Source organism: Solea solea, chromosome 20 (assembly GCF_958295425.1).
Source record: "Solea solea chromosome 20, fSolSol10.1, whole genome shotgun sequence".
Lineage (NCBI taxonomy): Eukaryota > Metazoa > Chordata > Actinopteri > Pleuronectiformes > Soleidae > Solea > Solea solea.
The window spans coordinates 16,569,340-16,594,690 of NC_081153.1; the positions used below are offsets into that span (position 1 = coordinate 16,569,340).

A 25,351-nucleotide genomic window follows, 5' to 3' on the forward strand; every position below is an offset into this window, starting at 1 on the left:
CCTTTTGGTCTGCTCTGTGCCCCATCTCTCTCTCTCTGTTGACAGAGGCTGGCACCACACCCAAGGAAGAGGAGAAAAATGACAGAGCGAGGGCATAGGAGGAGGAGAGAAAGTGCTGATGCACAGTGAGAGCTGGACAGGGCCTTAATTGATCACTCGTTCAGGAAGAAGAGAAGGGGGAAGGGGGGGTGCGATGGGAGGAAGAAGAGGGGAGGGTTAATGGGGGAAAGGGGGCATACTGGGTAATTCATCGGATTTATGAGGGACAAAGGCAGGGGAGATGGGCGCTCAGACAAGCATAACTCAGTCACAGACATCAAATGAAAGGCCACTGTCATATATCACATCACAAGAGAATATCTACCAGAGAAATAAACAGAATTAGAGAAATATTTTCATGCATAAAGTGTGTGTGTGTGTGTGTGTGTGTGTGTGTTTGTGATGGCGTGTGGCCTTCACTGTGTCACTCAGTCTGTGTGCCAGAGGGACTAAAGCGTCAGGAGTGTATTTATAGCAGTGAGCCGGTCCTTATTCAAACCCGGCAAGACGTCCTGTTTGATGAGCTAACCCTCTGTCTGTCTGTCCGAGGTGGAAAAATGTGCAGAGCTAGCAATCTAGCGGCGCTCAGATTTACTGTGTTCACTCACATGGAATAAAAGAACGTGTGTAAAGACTGTAGTTAGTGTGTGTGTGTGTGTGTGTGTGTGTGTGTGCATGGGTACGATCAGCTTCAGGGTTCGCGTATGTATAGAATCAATCAGTGGGTGTTGTTGTTTTTCTCTTCCCGTTCTATTCTCATTCAATAATAAAGCCTCTTTCATTTGACCAGATGGGTTATTATACAGAAACTCACTGGAGGCCCATTAGGCTCACACACCCACACCCACACACACACACACACACACAGCTCCATGACTGAGTAAATGGGTTGTTGATATGTGAAGCTACAAAGGCTTCAGTCACTGTGAAGCATACCAATGAAGCACAGCGGAAAACTACAGCCCCAATAATGACGTTTGTTACATACATGTATGATGGTAAATACCTTTAGATGCACCTCTGTGTGAGTGTGTGTGTGTGTGGACACCTGCTCTTTCTCGCTGGGTCCCACTGTGCTGTGCTGCATGATCAAATCCCAACATCTTGCGGTTGAGGCCGATCAATGCCTTTTAATTACCAAGGGCCCAGAGCACTGGTCGATACAGCTGACGAGAAGCAGGGAGGGAGGGGGGGGGAGAGAGAGAGAGAGAGAGAGAGCGGGAGAATGGGGAAAAGGGAGAGAGAGAAGGGGACAGAGATGCTCCAGACGGTGATTGATGCCCACTCCTCCCAGTGAGCCCTCCTACAGATGCGTTGTTAGGCTTGATTAATCCTGCCGAGCCACATTCGCTCACTTTACACAGCGCCGTTTAACCAGCCCAGGCCGCCGCGGTCACAAGGTTAAGTGGACACGAGGTATCAGCTCTGAGGACCACAGGCCTCTTATCCAATGAGTCAAGGATGAAGGGTTAGTCTCTATAGAACCGAGTTATTTTCAGATTCTAAGCTGTATTTTTTTTTTCCTTGACTGGAGGGGAATATTAAAATGAAATGCGTTCAACAGTGCGAGTTAATCTACATACACAGTAGCTCCAGTGATAACTTTCCCTTCAACAATTGCTCGGCATAAAGTCATAAATGGATTTAATAAGGAATTTTACTCAATATAACAGCAAAGGAGATTGATTCAGTTTTATGAATGCCACTTGCGCCATGAATCATGAGCGACGACTCATCTGTTCCCTCATTTTTGTTTTATTAAACATTGCCAGGAGAGCGATGGTGGAAGCAGAGGGAATTCAAAAGGCTCGTCAGTAGAGCTCTTATGAGCTTCAATGTCACTAATCAATCTAAACGATAAGATGCAGCGAGGGTGGAGTCATGATGCAGCCGGTTCAGGCAGATTCCTGCTCTTGTCCCCACTTTATACAAATGAACATCTGTGTGCAAGATGTTTAGAACATTACGGGTACATTTGTTTTGTATTTGAATTTTTCCTTGTACTCACTCACTCATCTTCTACTGCTTTATCCTCCACATGAGGGTCACTGGTGCCAATCCCAGCTGGACAGGTTGCTGCCAGTCTCTCACAGGGTCACATAGAGACAAACAGCCATCCACCATACAGTGTCCACTTTGCCTAATCCTCAAATCTGCATGTTTTTGGACTTGGAAACCAGAGAAGCCAGAGAAAACACCCACACACACACATGTAAACCCCATGCAGAACAACCCTTGTTCCAACAGGGTATTTTATCCTATAGGTCTTCTTGCTGCAATGGCAAAGGAGTGCTGCTAACTATACACCAACCACGATGCCGAATATTAAATACATTTAATTTAAATATCATGAAACACGCAACGTATTACTAACTCAGCCGCTCCTCTCTGGAGAATGTTGCAACACGGTGCAACTCAGCGTGTTCATTAAATGATGTCGACAAACAAACAGGGATCGACATCATTAGCAGGACTATACATCAGAAATATGATAAAAGAACAAGCAATAAAATGATTTTGGTCACACTCTGTCCTTCGTACGCCTCAAAGTGTCATCTCAGGGGCATCAAATCTAAAAGGTGCACACTATAAGCATTAGTTTCTCTAAATGACCCACAGACATCCCACAGTGCCTTTAACAGAATACAAAAAAAACTAGAAAACCCAAAACTATCAATGCTCTCAAACCTGTCAGGCTACTGTAGGAAAGTATGTAGCAATCTTTGAGCGACAGTGAAAACATGTTTCTCTATTTTTTTCTCAGTATTTCTGGTGGAACCACAGGCTAACGGGCGATCCACTAACAAGTTGGTTAAGGGCCGCGTGTGGCCCTTGGACGGCCATTTGAATAGACTGGCTCTAGAGTGTTATTAATGCATAAAGGCTGTTAGGAGGAGTCTTGATTTAAACGTGTTAGGCCTTATGAGTATACATTACATACGTATGCAGATTTGATGTTAGCGGAGATGTCAAACCCATCCATCTATTCTGAGAAGCAATCAAGAACAGGCACAAAAAAACACACACACACACGCGCAATTTTCACATTAGTTTCAACACAAGGTCATTTTTCTCTCAGGTGTGACCATAGGTTGAGAAACTAATTTGAGTCCGGGGACATTAATTCCACCCGACAGTTGTAATCAGTCCAGTGCTCAGATGACAAGAGGTTCCCTGTCCTCCCTACATGTCATGCAATGAGCAGCTTTAGATCAAAACCTCCCATAAAAGCAACATTTTCAATTAAAGCTAGTCTTTTTTTTTTTTTTTACTTAGATTAGAGATTACAGAGTGGCATTGAAATGTTCTAGCAGGCTTGAGAAGAACCCATTTGACCTCATTTGCACGGTGGATAATATCCAACGATGCATCACAAATAATAATAATAATAATAAATCATCATCTTATATATTTACATTATTTAGATCTAGATTAAAGACTTCTTTTAGGAGTTAGATGAGGCAGTGCTGTGGTTATGTTGACGGCAAGAAAGATTCAACTCTCACTGTAGAAACAGTTAAAAAACACTTGTGTGCGTAAACAATATGCAGTTTTCTTTGTCTAGGAGTGAAAGGAAGTGTCACACGGCCAGAATTCTGCTACCAGCTCACGGTTGGAGGCCTTAAATACAACATAAACCACTGCTTTGCGCTCTCAAGAATCAAGACAAGATACGTTAGTGTATCAATAATCCCTTACACCCTTAGTACATACCATACAGCAGTACATTTATCAGGTTTAAGAGGTGCAGTATAACTCACTTGGCAGAGCAGGTGGCCAGCAGGCCAAGGAGCCTCCAGCGACCAAGGTTGAGTCTTTGCCAGGTCCTTCACTCTCTGCCTTCTCCTACTCAATAACAAAGGCTTAAAAAACACCGAAAATAATAATAGGGAGCAATAATACAACTAAAACTGTGAGTATTAACACATCATGTCAGGCTTCTATCAGGACAGTAGAGCACATGTGATGCAGCTCAAGGAAAACATCAGCAGAGCCGGGGCTTGATTCGCCTACAGTAGGTTGCATCATTTGAATAACGCCTCACACCTTTGTCTCACTGCTTCTCCTGCAGCAGCAGCAGACTCTGTTCATCGCGGCAAACGACATAAAAAAGAATGGACATTTGCAGCATGTGACCATCAAAATGTCACTGTGCCCGTGGACCTTTTATTTACCACTGTGCTCCCCGCTGAGGAACAGGTGCAGCTTTATACTGCGTTTCCTAAAGACCTGAGACCGTTTACAGGCAGAAAATGTGAAATTGCAGCAAGTGGATATTGGATAATAAAGTATGGGGGACCAATCTTCATAAATTACATTTCCACTTATCACCCTGAAAGCAATCTTGGGCTTCAAGTAAGTTGTGACTGTACTTTTCTATTCATCGTAAATGTCTTTAAGCTGTTGAAATGGAGCGAGTGAAACGTTTCTGGGCAGCAAAACTGGCAAATTGTGGGTTTAGAAAAAAAAAACAAAACAAAAAAAAAAACGTGTGAAACATTTTTGCTCTTAAAGATCCAGCAGCAGTAACTCAGCGTAAAATGCATTTCCATTCATGTCTCCCACACATGCACAAATAACAGCCATCTCTCCAAAAGGGAGAGCGGTTAACGTGCTGTAAACCTTGTGAATGGAGACGGGAGTTTGAATGAGACGCCGTGGCAAGTTCACAAAAGAGATGCTTCATTGAAGAAAAGGCAACAGCCGTGATATTTGGACCAGTTCACATTTAAGGACATTAAAGCCTTATTAGTAGTTCTTGTCTGGTTTTTTTTTTTCCTCACAAGTGAATTGGTCCCAGATGAGCACGGCTGTGACTCCATCACTGTTAGGTCTTTACAGTCTTGATGTTGGCCCGGTCTCACTGGAGGAGGAAGGAAATCCATACATTGACAAACGCGGCGTAAATAAATAACAGAAAAACCAAAACAGCATTTTCCCCAATATATAACTTTATTTAAAATATTGTTACAATTTATTACTCTACACATTTTCAAATCTTTTTGTCCTTTTTTTCTCTTATTATATTGGTTAGTAAACCTTTGTGTGTTTTTAAAGATATAAAACTCTCCGTTTTGTAGCCTATAAGCATCAGGTGTTACGTGATGTCTTAGTAAATGCAACACTGCTTCTCTTTTAAACAGCTCGTTGAATCGCGCGTGTGTGTGTGTGTTAACGAATCCTGTTAACACAAAAATCAAATGATTGACAGTGGCTCTCGCATTGTACACACTATAATTTCCCCCATTGTTTATAATTTCTGTTTAAATAAATAAAAATTTAGAGTTGGAGAAACAGGAGTGCATTTCAAGATATTATCTTTTTTCTTTTTAAAACAGCTATTTACATGTTTAAAAGACAGACAAATGCGCCGTAGCTTTTTTTTTTTTTTTTAAATTCATGTCACTGCCTACTTGACGTGGGAAAACCCTGTGTTTCAAAGCAATGGACAAAAAAGGTTAACACTTTTCAAACAGCAGTCTCTCATCCACCCTTCACGTTAGTCACAGGGAGGACACATAGGTTGAAATGAAAAAGCAGTCCATGGCATCCCAAACGTCAGATCCACACCAACGCGCGCCGATGGTGAGATCGACGCCGTGGGGTCAGACTGAACCAACAGAGTGAAAACAGAGTGAATACAGAGTGAATACACAGCCTCATAAACACCTCAGACACAAACATAAGAGCCCTGTGAAATGCTGCAGAACTTTAACAATCGGAAAATACGTCATTCGCTGAATGTTGTTGACTTGACACACAAGACTCAGGAAACTGATGTGTTTCTATAGCAACAGCAGATGATGGGAATTTTCTTGAAGCCAACGCAAACTTTTTTTTTTTTTTGAATTTCACGTGCAATTCACACACGGAGAAATTACTCAATTCTTCTGCCGCCAATATTTCAACTATCATACATTCTTGTCATCTGTAAAGTTCTCGGTGAAATTCAAACCTCTTCTCATAAAAATCACTCTCTTACTCGGCCCGGCCTGCTCTGCGCGTCACACGCAAACACAGAACAGTGCACACCAAACACAGGCTAACCATACAAAGACGTGCTTCTTGACATTCCTGTCTCCTCTTCTGCTTCCATCAAACCATAGTTACTATGACTACTATTACTATTTATCTCACTGATGGCTGACAGCACGCACGCACGCACGCACGCACGCACGCCTGCCAGGGACTGACAACCCGCGTAAGATGGCACCTACAGCAGACGAGAATAACCGAAAACACAAATATATTTTTAAGAGACGAAAGGGGAAAAACAAAACAAACAAATAAACACATCAGCCCTCTAAAAGCTTATTCACAGCAGCACGAGCCACAGGGACACACAACAAATATCAAAAGGTAAAAAACACTGTTTTGAATACATTATTGTGAGGAGGGAGTCTGTCGGTTGACAGGAATGAAAGGAAAATAAGCGTGTTGAGCCAATGTGGTGCTGCCACGGCAACCGCATCTCCCCGTGAAGATGGGAGAACAACCTGAAGAGAGTAGGAGCAGAGGACAGGACAGGCCAACACACACACACACATACACACACACACACAACCTCCTCTGCCTCTACAGCTTGTAGGGAAAAAAACAACATGGTTGAACAGCTTTAATTCTTGCCATCCATCTTTAAATTGGTTATTACTTTGGCTGTCAAAATGACCATCCAGCCATTTGCACATTGCAGGCTCTTATCTAAGACCATCTATGTGTGGTGTGTGAGTGAAACATACATCATGACACTTCAGTGTGCCATGTACTGCTGTAGACTGTCAGGAAACTGGGAATCAAAAATAGCATGCAATGCTCTGCTAAATAATGTTGTCAAACTGAAACAGAGTGGCAGGGAGATGAGGATGTGTGTGTGTGTGTGTGTGTGTGTGTGTGTGAGAACGTCAGGCAGACAATAGAAAATGCCTCGTATTTGTCTCCATCTGTCTGGCATCTCCACTGTCATATAGACACAAATCCCCATCTTCATTTACTGGCCCACACAATGACAACTCATCAATCACGTCCAATCAGAGTTTGAAAAGCTTATCGGCAATGTCACTGATAGACACAGAGGACACACACACACACACACACACACACACACACGGGAGTCTGCTGCGAGACAACCACAATCTAATTATGACTAAACCTGGGTATGAAACACATATATCTTACAGAGCAGACAGCTGAACGCCACTGCACAACAAATTAAAAACACTCAAACGTGTCAAACTGCTCTACAATTCGGAGTGGATTAAAAAAAAATAAAAAGAAATCCCTCTCCGTTTCAGGTTTTCTGGTTTGCAGTCAGAAGGTGAGTGAAAGACAAGACTGAGTCAGTAATGTTTTGGCCAAGATAAACTACACGCCCTTGATGGATAAACAGAGTTCTCTCATTCATGTGTAATCATTTATGCTCAAAGGAGAGGCAACAAAGAAAAGCACAACTGCATCTTAACTTTGTGAGGAAATGGAATAAATGCTTTAAAAAAAACAAACAACTAAATTCTAATTCATATTTTCATGTCATGTACATATACACACAGCTAATACTGAATCACTTTCTAAGACGCGGACAGCTGTCTGCACTGCTCTTTCCACTGATGACAGTGAAGGCAGTCACACAACTTCATGCACCATCTGAACTTACACACACACACACACGCACACACACACACACCATCTGTCCTCCTGATATGGTTAATGGACAAACTGCAGAGGAGGAATATTTCCAGGTGAGTTACAGAGCCCAAGGGTGCACTCTTTAGGAAGATTTCAATTTCTTCAAAACCCACGACGACATCTGTCTTACACTCTGCTGCCCCCTGCTGTCAGTTCACAAAACAGCAGCTCAACACACACGCACACACTCAGAGCCACTCCTGTCCTGTCCTTGTATTCAAAGCCTGTGGGTCAGATTCCTTGTGTAGAACAAGTGTCATGTTTAAATGGTCAAAGGCTTTGGACCATCAACTCTGAGAAGAAGAAAGCCTGACCATACTGACCGTCAACAGACATCTCTCTCCAGTAGCATAGCTTTGACCACAAGACATGGTAAATGGAGATTAGTAGGAGCAGCTAGGACGTAAGTCAATTAGTGTTTCACTGTGTTAGATGGACAAACCAATTATCATTGGCCATAAATGTATCTATTTGATCAGAAGAGCGTTAAACGCACATATAATTAGAAGTCCCCTCACGTCAGTTTTCAGTTAGTTACATTTGCAGACAAAGACAAAAAAAAGTTTAACCTCACAGATAGAAAACATTATTTTTGTGTTAGAATCCAGCATCAGTGTAAAGCATTATTTTGCCTTCTTCTTCTTCTTCTTCTTTTTCGTCACTAACCGACAGGAGTTTGTTTTTCTGTCCCGTTGTGTTCCATCGCCAGAGCTCGGTTCTGCAGATGAAAGCTCTGGTTCTGGCCTCGGCTTGGGTCGATCGCGTTGCGTCGGGGATCCCACCCCAGACGTCAGCTCCCTCGTCAAGTTCCTTAGAGCAAATGCTGCTGCCTTGCTGTGGTCACGCTGACCGGTCACGTGCTGCAGATATGCGTTACATCTCAACCAGTGATGCGGGAATTGGCTCGTGTCCAGCCACATCACAGGGTAATTGTATGGAGGAGAACAGACACACTATGGAGATCAAGTGAATGAAATGAAAGCTGGCTTTTGTTTATCTTCCTTCATTGCTCTTCTTGTTGTGTGTGTATCCCTGGGTTTGGTTAAGTGTCACTTTTCCAATTTCCCAAATTTGGTCATTTCCAGTTTTCGGGGCATGGACTGTGTCAGTTCTGTCGCTCGGTTCTTTGTTTGTTGATGGGCGCTCTCTGGGGTGGCTGTAATGATGCGAGTGGACCAGTTGTAGTTTCGAGTGGTGACCCGTGGTTTTAAGACGTTGCAATCTCCCCCCCTAGGTGGCGCCATCCTTTTTGCTGTGTCTCCAATGGAGGCAGAAACTCTGGAACAGAGAGTGATTTCAGGGAAACAAGGCTCAATGATCATGTGACTTATCATCGGATTCCCTACAACTGTCCCTCTGTAGGGACAGTTGTAGGGAATCCTCATACGTCGTTTATCCTCAAACCTGCTTTGTTCTTCTTGTTCCGTCTCTCATGAGGCAAATAGTTTAAACTCTTTCCCCAGTGACACTGACTGTGAGTCATATGTCTCAATGTGCATTTCATATGAATATTTATTTTTCACCCAGCAGGATGGGTCTCCTCTCAGCAACTCAATACCACTGTGCGAGACTTTACTCTATCAAGTTAAGTACTCTGTGAAGCTGCAGTTAAATGTCTATAAAATGTTTCTCCTCTTTGTTCAGTTCCCATTACGGTTCCAGTTCCGATTTAATAGTGGTGACAGAAGAGCACGTCTCTGCTGTAATTCAGTGTCAATGAATGGAAGTTACCAACTACTATATTGTGGCCTTTAACAAAAGAATCAAGGGAGTTAGGATATCGTCTCTGAAATCCTCTTCTTGCCCTTTCAATTTTTGCCAGTCAGGAAATGTGTACATAATTAATAAAGCTTTATCGGTGCCGTCATTTGAAATGCTCTTTATGATCACATCTGAATACATATTTCTTCATGGTTTTTCCTACATAAAAGCCACAGACCCTTAAGGTTTGGTGCTTCTAGTTTGTACTGGCGTTAAAAAAAAACAAACAAACAAAAAATGTCTCACTTACCATTGTTACTGCAGTTTTTGTTGTCTTTGTCAGATGCCTCTTCCTCAACCTAATCACAAAAACAGGTCATTGGCTTACAGTATCTAAAGAAAAATGTCACCAGGGGATAAAGTGTACAGTTTCAAACTTGGCATGGAATCATGGGCTTCCCAGAATGACAGAGGAAAGGAGTGGTCCTTACCTGTTTCCTCCACTTCAGCTCACAAAAGACCCGCTCAAAACACTCGTGCATGTAGTTAAACTGGGAGGGAAAAAAAAGCAGAATTGTTATTCAGTCATACAATACACATGACATCCATTTATAGGCTCTTTTAAAGATTACAGGATCAGATAAACTAAATTGTAAACTAAAAGTATTCCTCAAACCCACTATTTCTCCATCCCCATTGTTAATTATATTTTTGTCTCGTTTCTGTCATGTGGATTTAAATAAATATGAAATAACAATCACATCACATGACAATGCATGTAGACTCACATATGGAGTAAAGATTTTGACCCAGCGAGGTTTCTTCTCTCCTCTAGCGTACTCGAAGCAGAAAGCCATGCCCTCCTCGTCGGTGTCCCAGCGCTGCATCTCTCCCCACTCAAAAGCGATCACCTGATTCTAAGGCAGAGACAGAGATGACAGTGGGGTGAGCTCCATGCGCACACGACACACTGGAAATGTTTAAGTTTGAGTCACAGTTCATCTATTTAGGATTTTGTTTTTGTTTTGCAAGAAACAGTAAAGACACTGAAGCTCCAGTTCTGCCTCTGTTTGGTCTTTGTGAACAGGAACAATGTTACTGTACTTGTTTGCTGTGTCCTTCATCTAAATACAGGTGCTGTCAAGCAATACTATCAGACCTGGCTGAAGAAGCATTTATGAATAAACACCAGAGAAAGAAGCATATATCCCATCCAACTATTAAAGATTTTTGAGCAGTATAATCCACTTTTCTTGGGCATGTCTTTATCTTTTTGTTATTTTACTGTTGACATTGGCTCCGTCTGCCTCGTCATAAAATGACTCCCTTCCTGTATACAGCAAGGGGGTGTCAGTGGGTAACACAAGAGCTAAACACTGCTATAACGCTAGAGTTATAGCAGTTGCCTCAAACTAACGTGGACAAACCTCCAGTGTGCCGTCCTCCGTGCAAGCATGTAGCTTGAAGTGATTGATGCTGATGGCTGTGATGACATGTCCCTTCCTTCTGGAGTCACAGGAGCAGTGAGGAAACACCACCTCATTGTAGCCTTCACATGTCCGCAACAGGCTCAGGTACTAAAAGACAAGTATTACAGAGCACAAATTAGACAACTGAACTGTGAGCAGCAGAAGATTAAGGTCCAATTACTATAAACCCAGGTACTGTATATGCCTCACCAGAGTTGTCACCTACCTCACTAACTATACCGTTGTGCTAATTATAGCAGATTTATCGAGGCCCCTAAAGACAAGGCAAATAACTAGAGAAAAAGCACAAACATTAAGAGTAATGTGCTTCAAATCCTAATTGGCAGTTGCTGTCATAAAATGCAGTGGTTATCTGTGATGCAAATTTAAGAACATTTTATTTAATTTATTTTGGTCACACTGCCTTTGAACATTTTAATGTGTATACAGTATATATGTACATAATATAACAACCAAGTCCACGGGGCAGCAATAATGTTGAAAAAACATTGTACATGCATTTCCTTAAGATTAGTGGGAGCAACTATTATATTTCAACACTGAGATAAAAAGGAACCGAATATTTCACAACCACTACTTAAGAAACTGTGCAGTCCCACCTGATGTGTGAGAAATATAGTATGTAATTCAAAAACTTCTAAAATGTCAGAAAACCTCCAAATGGCAACATCTGTGTAAAGTCACCACATGTTCAAAATCACAAAAGGATGACTGTCAAGATGTCAAAACTGGATTAGCATTGTATCATAGAGCACAAAAAGGAAAACAATATTGCTTTGTATTGTGACTGTGTTTTAAAAAAAAAAAAAAAAAATAATAATAATTAATTGGATACCAGATGCAAAGCATTGAATGGTAATATTTCTTTTTATCCCAATGGATTCATTGTGTTGCTGTGTTTATTTCATGCAAATTTAGATTTTGTTGACAGTCAGCTCACTGAAACACATGTACAGGAGTTCAGTTCAAGTTCTACAAAAAAAATATATAAACCCACAGCTTCACTTTTGTCAATAACATCCAGACACGTATTGTGAAAGGATATCCGACCTTTCTGTCTATGTGTATTTGGTTATGTTTTGGTGATGGCACCGGTCAGTGAGTCATCCCAATCCCCCTCCCAAACAAAGACTGGTTTGTGGGACTGACCGTGGCCATCTTGCGTTGCTCTGCCAGTTTCTGCAGCTGGTAGGATTTGTCCTCTGTTTTTATGAATCCCTTCTTCACATCATCCAGTGCCTAGACAAACAGGGGGTGAGGTAGAAGGGCAGGTGAGCATGGCATCAAGAGACACAACACTATTTAACAGATATTTGTGGAGCTGAGTTCAACTATTTATAGCTACACTCTCTTGTGTGCATTTCACAGAAGCTCTAACTGGTATTCTCATTACGAAACATTTCAAATGACTATGAAAACAATGTGACCCGTATTTACCAGTAATTGCCTGGACCAGACTTTGTGACAGTTTCATAATGAACCTACAATAATCACATTAAGTGTGTCTAACGACATGTTTTACACCCAACTAATTAGTTGTCTGGTCCACAACATAGCAGCTGAAGCCAGATATTGATAGTGTGACCAAAGCCACAGTTTTTTTTATTGCAGATTTTAGTATTCTGGACAGGTTTGTTCTCATGTTTGGCAGGAATATTAGTGCAGACAGGTGTTGACGGTACCAACAAAAATTGCTTTAATGCATCACCTCTGAACCTTACGTGCATAAAAGGCTTAAGGTAGTGACCTTCATTGGACGGCTTGCAGCCTGTAGGCTGCTGTCCGTGCTACAGCTATTTTTAGTGCATTTGCATAAGAAGATTCTATTCCTCTTTTTTACTCCATTTATACTTTAAGATTGGAACATTTCCACTGGCTTGTTGAATATCAAGTTTCCTTGGTTTCCTGATTTAGTACACTAGTGATGGGCTTTCAAACAAAAGACCATTTGCTTCACATTCACCATGTAATTTGCTTCATGTTTTGTTTAGGATACGACTTATATAAGCAGATACGAGGGTTTCAGTTGACTTAGTAGTATCAGTTGCAGATACACACAGACGGCTGTGTCTATAACCATCATAAAAACAGATAGATAACAGTTATTTGCCAGCAGTCCCAGCAGGCAAGAATTAATATACCTCTGAGCTTTGTAATGACAAAATATGTTGGAAAATTAGACTTACTAAAGAATATATCTGAAATGATTACATGTGGTCTAATTCAATTTGGAGACAATGCTAATAATAATGATGGCCACAGAAGCAGTTGCTCTTATTCTTAAATAATGACATTGTACTGTACAGTGATACAAAATGTTTCTATTCTATTCAAGGCCACTGTAACTAGACAGAGATCTGCAAGACTGTGCGACTGACCAGCATGAGTCATTAACTGTACACACAATATACAGTTCATTTTCTTGATTACTGATCCATGCTAAAATGTGCAACACTATGTTTGAACTCAGTACTACACAAACTTCTGGAGAGAAAACCCCCAGAAGATGAGATTCCCTTGAGTGCATGTAAGACAGGATTCGATTATTGTTATTACCTGGTGAAAGCAGTAATGCAGCGCCAGCGGATTGTCTCTGAGTAACTCCTCCTCCTGGAAGCTAAACAACCATTTGCGGAGCGCCAAGCAAGTCCCCGGCACTGCTGACGTGTAGTTCTGCACATAAAGCTTGTGGGGAAACTCATTAGGCGCCAGCTTTCGTACTGCAACAAAAAACAGAATAACAGTGTACAAAGAGTGCAGAGGTGGTATTTTATCATTAACAGAAGTTTCATAATAACCTGTACAAAAATACCCTTGCTGTCCAAAACTGCATACAAACCCCAAGGCACATTTGGTTAAACAAATGGGAGTATATACACAGTAGGTCTTTATTTAGATCATCTCTATCATCTCATCTTTATTTACTGGTCACATGAAAAAGTCAGTTCAGAGAGGGATTTTAAATTTAACACATGACCATGGTTCTATTTCAGTCTCAAGCTTTCATAAACATGAAATATACACAATTCTTACCAAAGGAATGGTTGATGACTTCAAAAAGTGCAAAGTAGCTCGCCATAATACTGTCCATTCCAACCTTCATCACTAATGCCTAAAGAAAAAATAATACAAAGTTAGTTATCTAAGGAAAAAGCCTCTTTGGAAATTTAGTTTATACATCATAACAAAGTAAATCTACCAATGTTGCATGAAATATTTTTCCTACATGTAGGTACACTTGTTGTACAGCAAGATGAGAGAACATTCATTAATTTAAGTGTCACACTTATGGCTAATTGAATGTAAAGCCCAATTCACATGCCCAAATAAATGGGCAATAACCTGTAAGATACACTGCAGCTGTGTGACAGCACCATTCCAGCAGATGTCACATGGTCTTACCTGATACACCTGGTCTGTGGTGCTATTCTTGCGGACTCTGACAGAGATGGTGGTCTTATCGGGCAGGGCTATTCGCAGCTCTACGTCCGTCACTCCATTGTAATTCTGCAAAGCAAACCAAAAATATTACAAGAAGAGCTCTAGAGCAACACAAGCTGCAACAGTTAATTAACGACACCTGTTAAACTGAAATAGATGAGTAAATCTAGAGACGTACATCTGAGAACAGTTAAAAAAAAACAAAAAAAAGGAACTTACTTCATCTGATTCAGAGAGAAACTCCTGCATGATGTCACTCTCCCCAATTACCCGCACAGAGCAAACTAGAGACAAACAAGGATGGAGAAAAAGGAGACGGGGGGTGGGGTGGTCAAAATAAATTAAATGAACAATGGATGGCTAAATGTCACTTTGCCTGTGTTTTGTGTTGAGATTTGCTGTATTTTCTATGCAAAGTGAAAAAGTGACCAGAGACAATTCCCTGCTTTTTTTCTATTCTAACAAAATGCATGCATACACTTCATTATTCTGTCTTTATTATGGTATGACTACTCTAGATTTTGGTGGGTCTTAACTCTTTTTTGTACTTGAACCTCACCCTTTGACGATGAAGTTGTAATTCTTCTTTACTGATATATGGATTGGTGACAGAAAGGCATTTTGCATTGGTCCTAGCTGAAGATCAACACAGGCAGTTTTTTTGACATTCAGCCTACCTCTCTCAAGATATTCCTCCAGGCCTCTACGACGAGCATCCAGTTGCTGTTCAGAGAGGGAGAAGGGCCATTTCCCAGGAAGCTTTGGAAAATTGAAGTTGGAAAACTCCCTCTTTAGGTTCTGGTTCAGGATGGCAAACTCTCTGTAGCGCTTAGAGCAAAGCTGTCTACCCGACATGTACACATTGTACACCTACATGCATTGACGCAAAACAGAAAGGCATTAGAAACTACAGAAAGGGTGAAAGGTTTCCATCATATTACAGTTGCATTTTTACACTAACACAAGAAAAAACAGGCTTTATTAACTGTGTATAAACAACAAATATTTCCTACATATATGGGAGAAACTTCCAGGTTAGCCAGAAGTGGCTATTTCAAAAATGAAAATATTAGAAGTAACAAATGAGCACTCACCACAAACCTCTCCGAGTGCTGTTCTACATGTTTGTATGTGGGAACTGAAATGGGCACGGCCTGCTTGTCACTGTAGTCATAGTTGGGTTGGACATCCTCTCCTCCTTCCAATCCATCAGCCTCCTGAGCTGGGACTGAAAGCACAGCCAGGACGAGCTCCTTTTCTCCAGCACGGATCAGGTCTACAACCTGCTTATGGGTGGCACCTTCCACACTCACCCCATTACTAAAAGAAAGTGAGAGCAAGAGAAATATGCAATAGAAGTGACTTCTTTTTCACATGATCAGTTTAAGTATCGGCATGCACATTCCTGAAATACCAAGCAAAACAGATCAAGTAGAGCTTGACTGGACATAAATCGTGCTAGCATGGTATGAAGTGTATGAAGCATACATACTTAATACTTTCCTTTTAAATCTTAGGGTATTTTTCCCCTCATTTAAATACAGAGCACATTCACTTTTATGCAAGGTAACCTGAGGTCAAACTGTGTCACAGATTGTTGACCTGTTGTGGAGGAATTAACTAGTGATAGCAGAAACACTGGATTTTTTGTGACTGATTGCGAAATTGCATTTAGGTCACAATGGTAATGTCACAGTCAATAAGGAATTCACTAGATTTGGTAAATATTTGGCAGTGATGGAAACTTGTGCATCTCCAGACTCTTTAGTCACTTACAAGACTATAAAATACTGTATTAATGTCACAAATTACATCAACTTGTTATTTGTCTTATCAAAATGATGTAATGTTTTATAATGTATCTTGCATTGATATACACAATGTCAGGAGGAATGCTACATATTGGTCAGCTCTAATGTCTCCCTTTCCTTTAGTGCTGAGCGAGACACCTCTCTTCTTGGCATTGCTGTGGCCAGATGGCACCAACATCAGGTGTCTCAGTTAATCTTCAAATGAGAAACTGCGGGAGGGACACAAATGGAACCAGGGAGCAAGCAAGAGCACAAGCATAGATCTAGTGTCCACTATATGCCACCCTTTCATTACTGTTGATGAACGTGTCTGTGTAGTGTGAAAGATAATCAAATAGGTAGAGTGTCCAGTGAAAAAACTAAATAAACAGGATATGAGAGCAGAGCAGAGCATTGTGAGAAAGGAGATCAATGTGACAGCATTGATCTCTAAAGAAGCATAATCAAAGGTGGGAGATGAAGATAAGAGGAATGATTTTGGCCTCAACACCACTATGATACAATCATCATACTAAGCAGAAACATGGCTATACAGAAACCGAAAGGTGTCTCGGTTACTGATAAGCAACAAAGAGGAATTGGTGAATTAGGCCAAATAAAAATAAAGCAACAACTTTATTTTTCAGTATCAATTACTAGTGAGTGTTGTGAGGACCAAGCACAGCAAGACCGTTCAATTTTATTTTTATTTTACTGGGAATTTGCGTATTTCCATCCAAATTATACTCAGGGATTGGCGAGGCAGTCAAGGAATAATACAAAACTAAGTCACAAGTCAACTGTTTGTTAACTGCCCCTGTTCATAAAACTAAAATGCTGACATCACATACTTCACCAGATGATTGCTTTGTGTTTTAGGGAAACTGTCAAGCTGGTTAATAAGTTGCATGACAAGACAATGTCCTGTCATATGACCAGAGAGCACTTAAGAGAGTTAAAACTGAGAATACACAGGCTGAGAAACTTAAAGTTGGGTTATTGTTCCTTGTTTTACGTTTCACTTCTCCACTGTTTTTTTTTTATCTTACATCTGGTCAAGGTTTCACTGATCAAATCAGCACGTACTTTAGCCAGAAATTCAAATGGATCTCAGAAACACTGAGACCTCCCTGCAGTATTGGCTACAAAGGCTGTATCAGTAATAGTTTTTCTTATTCATGCAGTATTCAACGTTTAGATGTACAATATGAACGTATGGAGGCTCAACTGGGACATTATTTCTCTTTACTCTATTACATATTTCAATGGATAGAAAGCAACCTTGAGATGAAGTTATTTTCATCTAAAACTCTGACAGGCTAACAGATGTGACTGGAAGGGTTTGGCGAGTCAAAATTAATTCAATACAATGCGATACCAGTCAATGACAGGTAGTGATAATAATAGACAACAATGGTCAGCACTCAGAACTGTCCCATGTAAACAGTGAGGCCATTCAGACTAGCCTGTCAAGCACTCGCGCCATACGATGCTAAATTTGAAGGACAACACTGTGTTCAAGCAGGGTCGAAATAAACAGCTGAGTACATACCAATATAAAGTTTTTGGTATTTAACTTCGCCCTCACAACTACGCTGAAGCAGTGCGTTACGCAAAAGGCTGACTGAACACGGCGTTAGCAACCTGTGTGATAGCTAGCTAAAGCTAATCAACATGCACAGCCTGATGTCTTACTTATGTAAGCTAGTTAGCCTTCTAAGTAAACCACTAGCATTAGCTTTGTAAAGTTACACCTCCATACAGGTCGGGTAAACGTTCTGACACGGCACGTATCACTAGTTAGCTATGTGAACGGCAAAGGTTTGTTGGAAACTGAGGAAAGCTACCGTTAATAGATGCTTCCATCTAGATCCACAGGGGCTATAGCTAGCCTACGTGCTACCCCCTCGGCTTTATTGTAGGAATAGAAATAAACTTACACTTCGAGAATTCGGTCACCCTTTGCAATTCCAGCTCGGTCCGCGGCACCTCCGGGCAACACAGCGCTGACATGCTGAAGAGGAGCGTACAGTTCCCCGTTTATGCTCCGTAGCTGTCCACCTTCACTCACTTGACCGCGAACATTGAACCCGTATCCAGACTCCGACTTAACGATCCTCACCATCCGTGGACCTGACGCGACTATAGCTGCGTTCTGGCCCGCGATGCCTGTCGACGAGCCGACGGCCGGACCATTACGGGATGTCGAAGGGACAGCCGGCCGAGTTTCATCGTCTCCTACATCCGCCATCTTATCCACAGACCCTGACCCCCCTCCTGCAGTCGGTGTCTCCTGGCGAATTCAAAACAACACTCACAGGCTCTGTCCCTCAATAACGTTAGCTCCACAGACCGACTCTGTTGTTGATAACCCGCCCACAAAAAGTGTCACGAGACGCGTCCACACAACGTGACTTCCCGGAGGCGTCACCCAGAGCCGTCATATTAAAGGGCTCTGGCGTCATCAACAACTGTTTGTTTGTTTGTTTGTTATGTTTGTGTTTTTTTTATTTATTTATTATTATTTAGTTTTCCTTTACACTAGCAAACCTATTCACGACTTTATACATTTTTCATTTTATCTGTCTATGTCATGGAATGTTGTAGGAACATCTAAGTGACATCTAAAACAGTGGTTCTCAAACTTTTTATACAGTACCACCTGTGAAAATATTGGAATAACATCATTATCACCAATGTTGAAATACAGTGGTGTATACAGGCCTAGCAAAGTCAGCTACAGACTTTTTACACAAGGCAGATTTATTCCCAATAATGTAATTTGCATCCTCCTGTTCCTCTCATATACTTCGCACACTGGTATAGATACGATAAGGTGACTACTATTATTATTATTTAATTTATTTTTTATTTTTTTATTTTCTACACACTCCGCTCCATTCACATACCCTACAGTAGAACAGTATTCCTGATTTTCCTCCAATTACCACCAGAGGAAGCCCACGTACCACTGGTGGTACACGTACCACAGTTTGAGAACCACGGTTGTCGTAAAGATTTGCCCTATATTCCATTTACATTTGCTTGGCCTCCCTCTGTCTCTGTCGCCCTCTGTCAGACTCATTTGCCCTGTGACATATGATTTTGATCGTATTATGTCACGAAACCCATTCAAGCAGGAATGAACAATCATGCAAAAGAGGTGCAGATTAATACTATAATTTAGAGAGTAGGGATGTAATTGTAATTGCTTGCATGCGATCTGTCCTTTGAGACTTAGGAATACTCCTTTTTGCCTAAATGCATTATTGTCAAATTATATTGATGGTAAAGCTATAAAGTTGTCAACACACCACAGACACAAAAGCAGGTAGTAGAAGCAGCAGTGTATACAAAGAAAAGTAATATTCAAGCTACTAATATTCAAGAAGGGGGGGCACAGAGCTTTGACTGCTCTGAGTTTGTAAGGGTTAATATAATTATATTTGTGCATCCCAATCAGACACTCTACTTAATAATCAGAAGTCAGTATCATCCAAATAAAAACTATCATTTGTTTGGTCCACCTTTTAATTTATTAACCTATTTGTCCTGATCACGTTCCTGTTGAGTGAGAAACGTAAAAGTACCAAAGACTTACCGGGATCAAAAAAAGAAAACAAGGCAATACCTTGGTTTTGATTCAACGGAAGCACAGGAGTTTTTATCTATACACACTGTGAGAATAGGAACAAAAACCTAAAGTTTTTACTTTATTCTTTTTTGTGTCCACGCCCTGGACATGGGTGCGTCTGGGGGGGGGGGGGGGGGTGGGGTTGGTTTGTCCTGGACACAAGCAAGGGGGGCTTCAAGGAAAAAAGGTAAGGGATCATGGTGTGCAATTGTACAATAACAACAATGTTTCAAACAAGAAAGACAGCGTTTATTTGATTTTGCAATATACTACATGTATTTTAGTGCATTCAAGCAGTAGTAGATATGTATGCCTTTATCAGAACAGCTGAAAAGAGAGAAACTGTTGCGCTTGTTCCTCTGTGTGATGACCACTGGATGGCGCTTGGATCACTTTTTCTTCACAAAGTAGTCGTGGCACATTTGAGTGAGGCAGCACACCAAGGTGACAAATTCGCCGAAGTCCACACTGTTGTCCTTGTTTCTGTCCAGCTCACCGAAGATGCGGTCTAGTGCTGCCTTGTCATTGGCTTTCTGCAGATATAAGAAACATTTTGTTTTGCAAACCTGTGGCCCGACTGGCATGAAGAACATTTCAGCGTCACCATTAAACTGTCACTTGATTTGTGCACAACCAGATGCATAAACCACACTGTAATATGAATGCATTCACCACTTAAACATGTAAACCAGTGTGTTGATGTCTTATTTTGAGTGTGCAGGGCTGAGATAGTGAGAGGCCAGAAAGCACTCACCCCCAGCAAGGATCCAAGTTCATTCTCAAGCAGCTCCTTCAGCTCTGCCTTATTCAGAGTGTTAGTGTCCCCTTCCTTTCTTGAATATTTGTCAAAGGATTTTATGAGAAGAGCCATGGCCTCCTGGATGTCAGACATGTTGGTAGCTGGTGTAGGAAGACAGAAAAAGAAGAAGAGAGTTAAACGATGACTCTTTGTCATTTCCCCTAGCATCCCTGTCTTGTTTGTGCTGACATCAGAATGTTGATTAAGGAGAATTCAAGTTTAAATCAAGCTTACACTCTATATTTTCTAAACTGAGATGAATTAAGTGAGTACGTTGCTACAGAATGATGCCCTCGTTTAAAGCTGCAGTGGCTCCATATCTTTTATACAGAGGCAAAATATCTTTTATACATGCAGCTTAATGGGTGATTGGTAAAATTAAATACATTCATTAATTGTATTTAGTGAATAATGTTTTAGTTTTTTTCAAATCTGGTAACTGGTTATTTATCTGTTCATAAAACACTGGAATTGTTTTTTCTCTCTCTTGTTTAAATGGCTACATTAGCTAATTAATATTGTGTAATTATAAAAACAGAATATGGGTCGAGGAACACATATTAATGAATCCCTTTCTTGCAAGCATCAAGGAGTAGCTGACATCATTGCCTTTGTCCCTGTCCGTGTTTTTCCTCTGAGATTTCCATGAGGCTGGTTAAAAATAAACGCTGGCTTTCCACCGGGGCGCAACCATTAACATTTCCCCATGTCACTGGTCTCTAACACTGCAGCGCCTTTACAAAGTGACATAGAATATTGCTATGGCAACATGTGACTCTCTTCCAGGTAACTAAGCTGAACCAGGTAAAGAAGCAGGTTGAGGCTTGAGTTAAGTCCCAGTAGTGATGTCAGATATCTGTTTTGTTAATGCCATATGTCTGAAAAGTGTTTGTTTCCACATGAACCCAAGAGAGTTGTGGTTGCCTTTTGACTCACACGATGCTGCTCTTTCCCTGCGGTGCAGTAAGCTGAGGATCTTGTGGCCTCAGAGGGTTTTTAAGGGAAAATCGTAAAGGATAAGCGCACAAAGGGAAAAGCCCTTTCACTGATACTGATACTGTTATGTTGTTGTAAAGTAAGAAAAAGGTTGGTGCCCACTTTTAAATGTGCACTGGACCAGTTAAAGTCCTGTTAACTTCACTGCCATGGTTGTGTAATGTCCAGTGACTGTTTCCACTTTGCACAGTTTGCAATGAAAATATCAGCCTTAAAATATTTACAGAGCTGGTAGTTAATGAAAATGTGAACCGAGTCGTTGAATTCCACACAGTTAACCAACAAAACAACAGCATTGTTTGCATTTTTTACTCACCACCGACGAGATTTAAGCAGATCAGCGAGTGAAAGTCAGTCTTGGAGGAGATGGAGTGACGAGGAAATGGATGCAGAGGATGCTTTATATGTCACCACTCCCATTCTTCCTCCGCCTTTAGTCTTTGATCTTAATCCATGCCTGCCCAGATTTTAGATCTCCTGTTAGTTGCTGTTGTTTTTTCCTCCACAAAACAGACTGTTTGCAGTAATTAAAATAGTCAAAAGTTATTTTATTTCAGGAAAGGGGCATTATACTTTTTCATTTGTTACCTCCAGTTAGATTCATTCAAATAATACACTTTGTTTAAGTTGACATTTTCTCAGAATGTCAGTGGAAGTTGATAAGATGAGATAAAAGCTCAAGCTTCCACTTTTGGGATGCAGTGCACTTCCAGACAGACCGGAAAATAATGTTCTTACAGTACGTATGCCTTACATTTAAGTTTTGTTAGTCCATGCATGTATCTCTGCAAATATTTAAGTGATTAATGTATGTTTTTGCTTTTGTGTGTGTCTTTTGTTACTTGTTTGTGAAGCTCATGATTCTAAAAAAGAAAATGCCAGGCACAGAGACACAGCAAGGGTCTCGTTGTTATGGTCATGAACGAGTCTTCTCCTCGTTGCAATTTTCACTGTGTGACTCATAGTCATGTCCCTGAAGCACATGAGTCACACTGCAGACCCAAAAAAAAAAACACAGACAAAAAAAACCCAAAAAACGGCATTGGTGGCAAACTCTTCGTGTATGCTCATCTCTACGTGTGTGTGGTCTGTTGAGTGACTTTGAGTTAGTTATTAAATGTCTCCTCTTCATGCCCAGGGGTACAATTACTTTGGTCTCTAATTAACAACTTTAATTAGAGTAAAATTACATACAGGTTATACGTGGATAAGAATTTAAGTCACTCTCACCATCACTGTCTTCTGCAGAGCATTGTGTGTGTGTGTGTGTGTGTGTGTGTGTTTTTCTGTCATTGGTGGAACACTTGAGTCAAACCTCTTACTTCTCCATCTTAGTCACTCAAGTTAGGGAGGCAACATCCATGGCAACCATATTCCATTCCATTACATTTCTAACTGTGATTCATATGCAGCTATTTGTGGAACAGCTGGATCCAATTGATTAACTTATCAAACTTTAGTTGCAGGAAAATTAGGATTGCAGTTACACTCACATGCCATCTAGTGGTGCAGCAGGCTCACACACAGCGTTATTATAATATGATTAATGCTTTGTCTTTAGTGCTTTTAATTCTTGGTTGTAATATTTGTTGTAATATGACCTGGATGACTTCACATAAGAGACGAAAGTGATTGAAAATGAAGGGAGTACATAATAACAAGGCATAAAGTTGTTCAACTAAAGAGAACAACGCCATTTCATCTTTTATTTAGGCATATTTTGCAGATCCTTACAGCTGTAAATAGTTTCCATTGGCAACAGCTACTTCCCAAACATAATAAAAATCCTTTTATTATACAACAGTTATAATATAACTGTTATATAATAATTAAAGTTGTCCAGTGAGTGGTGCTGTTTTTGACGGTGCACGTCTCCACAAATAATGTATATATACTGTATATATAAAAAAAGAGTAAGACTATTTAACCAGCTGATAAGGTTGCTTCAAAGGTCACAATCTCAGTGTTAGTAAGTCTCCTCGTTTCTCTCATGGAGTAAGATTTCATTGACACCACCAATCAATGTTGCTGTGGCTTCATGCTTTAAGACAGTGATTTTATCAAATAATGACTGCATTGTTTGAGGCTACATGATAAAAATAGAGCGAGTATATATACTGTATATATATATACTGTATATATAGCTACTGTATGTGCACCGTGTTACTGACCGCAGTGATGTCTCTGTACGGCTACAAATTTAGGGATATTGAGAGAAAACAAGTCCGTAAAGTAAGAATTCCTGACTCTAAGCACAAGAACCATGCACCACGCCCATGTCATCCAGAGCAGTTTTGGGTCACATGGGCGTAGGGCTTGTGTAAACTGAAGGACTGACTGTAAACTTGCACACAAACACATGCACACACACACACACCCATGCACAGATTTGCACTATTCTTTTTAGGACACTGCATTGAATTCCATTCATTTGGACAGACTAAACAAAGCGGTGCACCTAAACTTAACCAATAACGAATTAACCCAACAACCATTCAGATCTTAGCCCTAAACCTCATCAGGTCATTAGGATCAAGTTTGAAGTTTTTTATCTTGATGAAGACCGTGGTCCTAAAAAGGTTAGTATTTATGCAAGAAAAGGTCCTAAAGAGGTAGGTTTTGCATTCTTTGTCCCTCATAGACATAAAGCATTACTTAGCCTCTTACCATGACCTTAACCATCACAACTAAATGCCGAACACGAACACTAACTCTAACCCTTATCCTAAACCTAACCCTAAAACCAGGTGTTAATCCTCAAAAAGCCGGTTAAAGTTGTGTGGACCAGCCAAAATGTCCTCACAAAGATAGGTTTGCTTGACAACTGGTCCACACAGCCTACTAAAGACATGTACACACACACACACACACAGGCACAGTGTATCCTAGCAACTTGACTATTTGCCCTGTAGAAAATTGTTGGTAGGCCACAGAGTTAGGCCCTGCCCATGGAGGTGGGTGCAAAGCTCAAGAGATTCAAGAATTTTTTCTTTTTTATTGCCATGGGTTTTGACTTCTAGGCAAACCTTCCTCAGGCAGTACAAATCCTGCCAGCTTTACTGGAATTAAAAGACAATCACTCGTGGCCTAAAGTCGAACCCACACATCCCCATCCTTTACATTCAAGATTCAAATATTGATTGCCGGTTTCATCACACAGGCCTGAGAAGAAATGCTGCCTTAGAGACTTGATTTCAGAGAAGGAAAGGTTGGAATGAAAGAGTCCTTTTTTGTTGAGAGAGAAGAAGGAGGCGGGGTCATCCTGTTCCTCTTACCACTCTGGTATTTTCCAACTTTCATCAGCCATGAAACACAATGAAAAGAATTTGCTGAAAAAACAGTTTGGTGGGCCGATCTGTGCTGAACACCATGACTCAGAGCCTCCACATTTCCTCTGCCTCAAAAGCTTAAACAACTACAACAAACAAGCACGCAGCAAACGTTTGAATGTTCCCTGTCGCCTCAGTACTCTTTTCATGTATGTGCCATAATACAGGAAATTGTGACATTGGCTTCACAGAGAGGTGTGTTCATAAATAGAGAATTCTGCAGATTCCTCAGAGCAGTGATAAGCAGAGCCTTATCAGTTATAAAGAGAGCGGTTTCTCTCACCGCGAAACATAAAGTATTTCTGTTCAAATAAAAGAAAGTACAGTATGATCTCTGGAATGAGCTGAACAAGGGAGTGAAATAACGTGATTCAGTGGCTGAGGGCCATGATGTGGGGCTCCATGTATGATCTCACACACACACACAAACATAGATTACACACGACAGG

The 25,351-nt window shown here is 40.9% G+C and overlaps 2 protein-coding genes across 2 annotated transcripts; both read right to left on the reverse strand.

The window, feature by feature from the left end:
- Positions 1 to 6,587: 6,587 nt before the first annotated feature.
- snx27a (sorting nexin 27a) lies at positions 6,588 to 18,517 on the reverse strand. The gene is made up of 13 exons (XM_058619168.1): positions 18,085 to 18,517; positions 15,449 to 15,674; positions 15,032 to 15,224; positions 14,574 to 14,638; positions 14,316 to 14,420; positions 13,947 to 14,025; positions 13,470 to 13,633; positions 12,063 to 12,152; positions 10,851 to 11,000; positions 10,212 to 10,340; positions 9,915 to 9,974; positions 9,734 to 9,782; positions 6,588 to 9,000 (listed from the first exon to the last, which is right to left on the reverse strand). The coding sequence occupies exons 1-13, from the start codon at positions 18,393 to 18,395 to the stop codon at positions 8,930 to 8,932; spliced, it is 1,692 nt and encodes a 563-aa protein (XP_058475151.1). The 5' UTR covers positions 18,396 to 18,517; the 3' UTR covers positions 6,588 to 8,929.
- Positions 18,518 to 20,005: 1,488 nt separating this feature from the next.
- On the reverse strand, positions 20,006 to 22,032 carry LOC131447352 (ictacalcin-like). The gene is made up of 3 exons (XM_058619092.1): positions 21,890 to 22,032; positions 20,533 to 20,678; positions 20,006 to 20,311 (listed from the first exon to the last, which is right to left on the reverse strand). Exons 2-3 carry the CDS (start codon positions 20,668 to 20,670, stop codon positions 20,168 to 20,170), a joined length of 282 nt encoding a protein of 93 aa, XP_058475075.1. The 5' UTR covers positions 20,671 to 20,678; positions 21,890 to 22,032; the 3' UTR covers positions 20,006 to 20,167.
- Positions 22,033 to 25,351: the final 3,319 nt, after the last annotated feature.

Bases quoted from the DNA above. Each gene is read 5' to 3' on its own strand.
- snx27a (XM_058619168.1), bottom strand. From the start codon at position 18,395: ATGGCGGATGTAGGAGACGATGAAACTCGGCCGGCTGTCCCTTCGACA. The intron at 14,421-14,573 runs GTAAGTTCCTTT...TTTGCTTTGCAG, and splicing joins TTCTCTCTGAATCAGATGAA to AATTACAATGGAGTGACGGA. The intron at 10,341-10,850 runs GTTTGTCCACGT...TCTCTGCCTTAG, and splicing joins CGGAGGACGGCACACTGGAG to AATCAGGTGATCGCTTTTGA.
- LOC131447352 (XM_058619092.1), bottom strand. From the start codon at position 20,670: ATGTCTGACATCCAGGAGGCCATGGCTCTTCTCATAAAATCCTTTGAC. The intron at 20,312-20,532 runs GTGAGTGCTTTC...TTATATCTGCAG, and splicing joins AACTTGGATCCTTGCTGGGG to AAAGCCAATGACAAGGCAGC.